General features: G+C 48.2%; 1 protein-coding gene across 1 annotated transcript in view; it reads right to left on the minus strand.

Moving 5' to 3' along the window:
* Positions 1–1716, minus strand: part of LOC126533550 (nuclear RNA export factor 1-like) — a 44773-nt gene extending 43057 nt beyond the window's left edge. Inside the window, exons 1-2 of the mRNA XM_072289369.1 lie at positions 1523–1716; positions 788–946 (exon numbers count right to left, since the gene is read on the minus strand). Coding sequence (XP_072145470.1) covers positions 788–946; positions 1523–1559 — 196 coding nt within the window. The 5' untranslated portion in view covers positions 1560–1716. The remainder of the gene's footprint in view (positions 1–787; positions 947–1522) is intronic.
* Between the last annotated feature and the right edge of the window lie 6003 nt (positions 1717–7719).

A 7719-nucleotide genomic window follows, 5' to 3' on the forward strand; every position in this document is an offset into this window, starting at 1 on the left:
CACATTTGGGAGAACGATTCTGACATCTCGGCAAGAGCTAGTTGGCTCATCTTCAGAACTATACTCAAATAAAATTTGTGTTTCTCTGTGTCCTTGTATCAGTCCTGCTGTTCGAGTATAATTCTGGTGCTAACACAGACACCACGACCAGAGAAAAATTTTAACAGTGAACACTCCCAACCAATTTCATTCACAGACATATCCGTGTCAGTGAGGCTGGTCAACCCGTGTTGCAACCGCTCAGAAACAGAACAAAACTGACTGACATTAGTTTTGTCTTTTTGCTTCTCAACCTACACCTGCAAAGCCATCAGACACCAGAACAGTGATACTGATACAGGAACAACCAAAGGAAAAGTCTAACAGCTGCTTCCTCAACCAGTTTCACTCGCCGTACTTGTATATGAGAAAGTTGTCAATTGACGATGTGAAAGCTCAGAAACAAAAATTGACCGACTTGTGGTTATCTCCTTCCTCAACTTACACTTACAAAGTTGTCTTACTGTCAGGCCAGCATTACTGACACAGATGATACGACCGAAGAAAAAGGTTAAGGCAGCAACTCACTCAACAAAACAATGTAGCTGTGTTCAGAATAAATTGGCTGTTGCTTCGTCTTGCAGCGGTCGACCGTGCCTGGCACGGACGGGGTTTCACGCGACGTGTCGTGCCAGTCGCCATAGTAACATTTCAGGCGGCGTCCAAACAGCATCGGCATGTCGATATGAACGTGAGGGTGCGAAAAATACGCGGGAGTAAAAAATTCGCGGTTGAACTGTTCACTTACCGTAGCCAGGTTGTCCACCTGATGCGCCACCGAACTTTGGGCGGTTGTAACGCTTGAGGATAGGAGCACCAAACCCGCCTCTGTTGCCCATCCTGCCTCCGCCACGCTGACCACCACGTCCACGGTTGGCTCCGCGGTCTCCAACACGGTCGTCATGTCCTGGGAAAGACGGCCGTTCGCTCGATGTGGTCAAGGCCAAACAAAAACGCACACGAAAAGTCCAGCCAGCAAACGGCCAGATATGTCTTGGTCTAAAAGACGGCTACAAAACAAACATTGTTTTATTACACGCTGATTTGGAGTTCGACGCGGTCAGCCTATCCAGTCTCGCTAAACGATAACGCCGTTTCTTGTTAACTGCTAACTTTGAGGTAATCGTAGACAGATCTATGATTTATTCACTAAGTAGTGCATTGTCGATGGCAAGATTACCGCTCCACTATGCCAATTTAAGGCAACCTGAGGGCAAACAGCAACGTTTCCTTCGACCTCATCCACATTGCGCAATTCGATAACGTGGTCGTATGCATGCACGATTTCCTCGCACACGCAGCAACAGACACCTTCCACAACCACTCGAAATAACGGCAACAGCCTTCAGGCGAATCATGCTGCCTGATTTCCGCCACGAGCGTCAGAAATCTAAAAGCTAGAGCTGTGCAAATAGTGAATGCAGCGCGCGAAGGAAAACAGCGGATAGCAGCTCCGTGCGAAGTCTAAGCCTAATTATCTTACCGTAAAAACTTTGGTTGCGGGGTCCTCTCGACGACATAGCAGAGCACGGATGTCCACAATATCAATCTCGGATTCAATACGAAGTTTTGCACTGACAGAAGAAATGAATAAAAAGAAAATGCACAAAGTTTTCACGGACTTTCCTATCGCGTGACCAACACACCGTCGGCAAGAGTCAGCAATGGTGCGCAGGCGCAGTGGGGGAGAAGGAGGAAACGAGAAGCGACTCGTGAATTGTCTTTCGAATTGGCTTCTGGCTTGCTGTGAAAGCGAAACCGAAACAAGTGATGTCTAAAAGGTGGCGATCAACAGAGATATGCATATTTAGCTTATAATCTTAGGGAAAAAAGAGTTGCGCTTACAACTGTTCTCTTTCTGCTCAGATTTCGCATAACAAGTGCATTTTATGGTTCAGATCGTTCACTGAACACTTGAAACAGTTTCTTGCCTGTCTCTTTCTAGACAGGCAAGAAATTCTCTAGACGCGTAGAGTACAGCTACAGTAAATCATTCGCACCCCAATTTGTGCGCAGCGTGTCGTATTTGGGAAAAAATGCAAGGTGTGCTTCCCTCGGATCCATCAAAATTAATCACGAAGACCATCTGTATTGTCGACAATATGTGGAAAACAACAAAACTGAGGAAAGGGCCTAACCCAGTCCACCTGAAGAACCTTCAAACAAACATTGTAATTGCGACAGATACTTCACAATGTGAAGAAAACTCAGGTGTAGGAATATTTTCCCCGATTCTCGATTGGACATTTTCTCTTCGGCTGCCAGGTTTCATACCGACCTATTTAGCCGAATTCATGGCCGTGGTGCTGGCATTACGCAAATTAGGACCATCAATTACGTCAGCCGTGATAGCCACTGGTTCGTTATCATTGTGCTCATCCCTTACTGATTCTCGTGATTCTCGCGTGATGAGGACGTTTTAGTCATTGGTACCTGGGTACTTGAGAAGCGTGAGGTTGATTTGGGTGCCTGGTCATAAAGGACTAATTATAAATGAAATCGCAGACTCTCTATAGCCAAGGCATAGATAAGTGGCCCGATTTACCTTTACTGCCCTTTGACTGTTCATGTTACTGCTGCTAGACTGCTCATGTTACTGCTGCTAGGCTCCGCAATTACTAACTCTGTGGATTGCCGACATCTCTTACACCCTTGGCACAGAGATTTTTGCCGAAAACGGAAAATTGAAGTGTCCATCACGAGGCTGCGCTGCCGTATACCTGCGTTGAACTTCTAGCTCCACAGGTCTGGTCTGGTCCCCTCACCATTATGCTCATTCTGTGGCGAAGCGGAGACCATAGACCATTTCTTGTTGTCTTGCAGGCGTTTTTCTCTTATCAGAAAACGACTACTCGAAATCCCGCTTCGCACTATTAATGTAAATTTATCAGTACCTGTGATCCTATATCTTTTGGAGCCTCCATTATTGGGTTCAGACACAGAAATGTTTGCTTGACAACCCAAAATTATCTAATTGAAACCAATCGATTTCCATGTTAGACTGATCGCTCTCCCTTCCCACCATAGCTTTCTTTTATTTTTTATCTATTATCATGTTTTTCTTTGTACCCGGTTTTCTTCTGATTATTTCTTTTTTCTCCAAACACAAAACTTGTGCTATTAAACTCCAATGCTCAAATTGTTAACTCCCTTGCTATTATTATTATCATTATTTAAGCACCTAATTTAACCACCCGATTCATGGCCACTGTGGGTATGTGCCACGGCCACTCAGGACAACAACAACAACAACAACCCAGTCCGCCCGCCAGAAGAAAAGTGTGGAGGAAGTCCCGTGGTATTTGTTTGCTTTATATCAGCAAGATTCTTTAATGCACGGTAGCACCCATGGCGCTTTTGTTAAGGTCACGATGTTATGGCGGTGAGTGCTCTTGCGTGTGGTGCTCCGTAAGTCTGGTACCGTGGCAAAGGGGTACCGTTAAGCCACGCGGTACCCCAACCGCGATGGCTAGCCAAAAGCGTCTCAATCCTTTAAAGTTTCTCGAGCGCGTGCCTCAAGACATTAGTACCGTAGAGCTAACGAAAGTTTTCGCTGAAAAGTTTTCGTGGAATGAGCTAGGTGAAGTGGAAGACTTTACTGGCGGGAAGGACGACATCTTCCTGAAAACGCACGCGGTGGCTGAGCGGTTCCCATCCGATCCTGTCGCCAATCGTGATTCGAAAAACGGCACTTCAGTTTGAGTATCGATGTACCAGATCAAAGATCGTACAAGTGTTCGGGGACTCCGCTTACCACCAAGGCATTGAACTATCGAAAGCGCTAGGCAAATATGGCAACATCCTGAGTGTGACACTCGACAGTGTTCCCAGGTTTCCTTTCGTGACCACCTACAGCCTCCGCATGAAAATCGAAATGAAATCCGCGGTGCCATATTTTTAGTAGATGATAGACACCACAGTGCAGCGTGAATTAGAAGGGGCTTTCCGAGTTTTCCGGCGCTGCGACTACGAAGGCCGTGCTGTCAGTAAGTGCGAGAAAGGCACGTTGGCTGCCGTGGAGACGCGGGAGCTTGACGGAGACAAATAAAGCTCTGGCCTGGCCTGATTAGTGGGAGTCAATACGCGCCGTGTTCCCCACCAGTTTCGGCAGCACAGGCAGAGGGCAAAAGCACTCAAGAAAAAGGGAAGCTAGAGGAAAGTTTGGGCAGTCAACAGAGGCACCCTCTAACAGTGATCAGCAGGCAACAGAAGAAGGTGCTCAAGAACAGAGAGGAGTTGCTACCCCAAGGGTGAGCTCGTCAGCACAAAAAAAAAAACGCTGGGTCCAAAGAGCCCAGAGGGTGCGGTCAAAAGAAAAAACGCAGGTCGAAAAAGAAAAGCCCTACTGCCGCCCCCACTAAGGATGGAATGCGGGGGTTAGACGATGAAATCCCCAGCTGCAATTTTCGAGTGATAAGCCACAACCCAAGCGGCAAGTACTCGCAAGTACATCTGACGAAAATATAGTATGCAGAAGGCGAGCCATAGCGCTTCAAATCAATCTACGTGTACACTGACCTCTGCGAGTCTTGCCACCTGAGTAAATGTCATTGTTCCGGACGGTACCTACTCGTCATCATCTAGCGATGCTATGCCCTCTGTTGTTGCCTCCTCACAATAGGAAGGCTGCATTTAACTTTTTCTCTTTAGGCGCGCCTTCCCCCCCCCCCCCCCTCGTCGTTGCAAGATTGCTATTAGCTTCTCTCAATTAAATTAGATTAAAGTAAACTAAATTCTGGGTTCGTAGGTGCCGCAACCACGACCTGGTTATGAAGCATGCCGTAGTGGGAATTCCGAGTTTATTTTTACCACCTAATGCACAGTACACGGGCGCTTTTTCCTTTCTCCTCCATCGAAATGCGGACGCCGCGCGCCAAGGATTTGAACCCGCGACCTCGTGCTAAGCAGCGCAACACCATGGCGGCGAAGTCATCACGGCGGGTCTTCTCTCAGCGGAACGAAAATAATTGACACGCCAGAAGAGAAATGACATCCTGGCGCTTTAAGAAACTTACTTTCACCACATCCATCAGATGAGGGAATCCGATTTAACTTTTGGCACTAAATGTTAGTTTAAATGTTAGTTTTAAATGTTAGTTTAAATGTAGAAATTTTGGAATGAAGGGTTCAGCTGGCGTGACGATTATTTTTCTTCGCGATTTGAACCTTAGAATACTTCGCTATGGAGGAGACAATGCAGGTCGCATTTTAAGCTTTAATTTAGATAACGGTATAAGAATAATTAAAGTTTATGCCTCCTGTAAACGCGCTCAAAGAGAACATTTTCAGTCATTGGAACACTATACCTAGTAGGACCAGAGGCCATTGCATTCTCTTAGGCGATTATAGCTGTGTTTTGGAAACATGATAGGCGCTGCAAACGCGGAACGCCCAGGCGAATGGCGCGTGATTACAAAGGTGCACCAGCACTACATTCTTTATCAGAGGAAACATTAGAGAGTTTTAGTTTAGACACAAGCGGCTTGCTCACGCAACAACTAGGGTCCACGACGCTGCGTATGCGCAGACCCCTACGTACGGGTCTGCGCATGCGCAGTACCGTCGCCCCCTAGTTCTTGCGTGCGCAAGCCGCTTGCGTCCCCCAAACTAAAACTCTCTATTTATAAGATGAAAATCTTACAACCCGGTCTTTCAGGAATGACGCGGGCAGGCCGCGGCCTCTAGAGTCGCATCGAGCGATTATATGCTTTTATGCGTCTCGTCTACGCGCAAGCGTACATAAGCCCCGTCTGTAAAATCGGCCATATTGTGTTTTTCCCCGAGAGGGAAGCGAGTGCCCGAAGAGGTGGAGTCTAGAGGACAGTGCGCCGGGTTACTGCAGGCGTCGCACCGTTGAGATCTATGTAGCGTCCGCGACCGCGCTCGCGCCCTTTCCGTTTGTGGTTTGGCACCGCGGTGCTTGCTCGCTGTGCATGTTCGCGGGGTCTCCTCTTTACATGTGCAACAATATGCGCTCTAATGCGTTCTATAGAGTTACCGCATATGCTCTCTACGGGAGATCCTCAAGGGGAGCATATACAGTAACTCTAAGTGCGATCTATGCGCTAGGCAAAGCAACGCCACCTATAGAGGAAGGTCTACGTGGCGTTGAGCGAAGCAGAGAAGGAGAAAGGAGACGAAGCGTCGCGGAGGATGAGGGTAGGTGGAGGCGCGCTGGGTTAATCTCCTTTGGGGGGCAGTTGCTGCGGTTTCTGTGTGCGCTATGGACGTACCAGTTTCGTCTCGTGATCGAGAGGCCAAGCGAGAAGGACAGAGCTGCGACGCAAGCGGCGGCAGGCCGAGCGCGATTTGACAGACCCCGAATTCGTCGCCAGGCGCCGGGCACGAGCTGAACCAGTCCGGCGAAAGGCGCGGTCTTGGCTAGCCCAGGAGGATGCCGAGGAACGTGCTGGGCGGCTTGCCACAACGCCAACATTCTACGCACAAATGCACAAATATGGAACAGCAGCCAGACGCTTGCGCGTAACCCGCGTTCGCGAAGTGAGACGTCACTTTAATTTTTTTCTATGTCTGGCCCAGAGTATGGGTTCAGTGGCGCATGCATGCACTGTTCAGCTGAAGGGCGTGTCCTCAAGCGCCGTGTCTGTACAGAAGAACTAGAGGACACTACCATGAAGCTCCGTATTTCCCTTCGGTTTGATCGACTGACTCCGCTGATGCGTGCATGGCAGCGCAAGCTACGGAGTAAAGCCCTACGGAGATGTTTCCAGTGCCCCGTCGCCGCATCCTCTTTGTCAGCTGCTGCAGCTTGTCGATGCAGACGTAATCCCTGTACTCAACACGGGGTTCTGCGCTTTTCAAGGAACTCACTTTTTCAGCCAGTCGAGTCCAAATTGGGTATACGGCCGCAAGAGCTGCACTCACCTGTCACGTCGCCGCCTGCGCATGATCTCTCACTCTTTGTAGAGCATTTTGAGAACGCGGCCCGCATGACTATATATGCCGGCGAATTATGGTACCGCCGGATTTCTTACAAGACTTAGTGCGCCTCCAGCTGAGGTGGCTGACCGTATTTGTGCACTCCGTCAGCTGATGAGGTAAAGGCAGCGTTATCTTCCATGAAGCGTGGATCCCCTGCTGCTGACCAGACGGTTTTCCCGTTGAGTTCTACTCTTAACCGTCTGGAAAGGTGTTGGTGCCGCTATCGACTTTTTTTTTTTTGTCGCTGCTTTGTGAGCTTTGAATTCCCTATTAGCGTTCGCGACGGCCGCATTGTGCTAATACCCAAGCATGACCCGTTATCAGCTCGTCCAGAAGAATGAAGGCCAATCGTGCTTCTCAGCCTTTATAACAAAACCTTTTTACAGCTGTTTTCATTCGGCGCTTGGGATGTCTGGTGCCTTCCTCATATAGGACATCATCACGACATCCGTCATGTCCATCCCAGAGAAATACAACCTCTCGTTTGTTACGCGGGACAAATAATGACGTACACTCTGCACCAGTCGCGTAGCCTTTTGGTTTCACTATATAGACAAAGAAAAAAGCTTCCATCGCCTTGAGAATATATAGCTACATATTTATCGCACTGACAGCATTTCTTTTCTTTACGTCAAATTTTGTTGAGTGTCTCACAAATGCGTATAGAAATATGCGAAGTACATTGTTTCTTGGTGGACGTAAAAATGCACCATTTTCCGTTACCCGTTCGACAAGGGT

The sequence above is a fragment of the Dermacentor andersoni genome, chromosome 7 (genome assembly GCF_023375885.2).
Source record: "Dermacentor andersoni chromosome 7, qqDerAnde1_hic_scaffold, whole genome shotgun sequence".
Lineage (NCBI taxonomy): Eukaryota > Metazoa > Arthropoda > Arachnida > Ixodida > Ixodidae > Dermacentor > Dermacentor andersoni.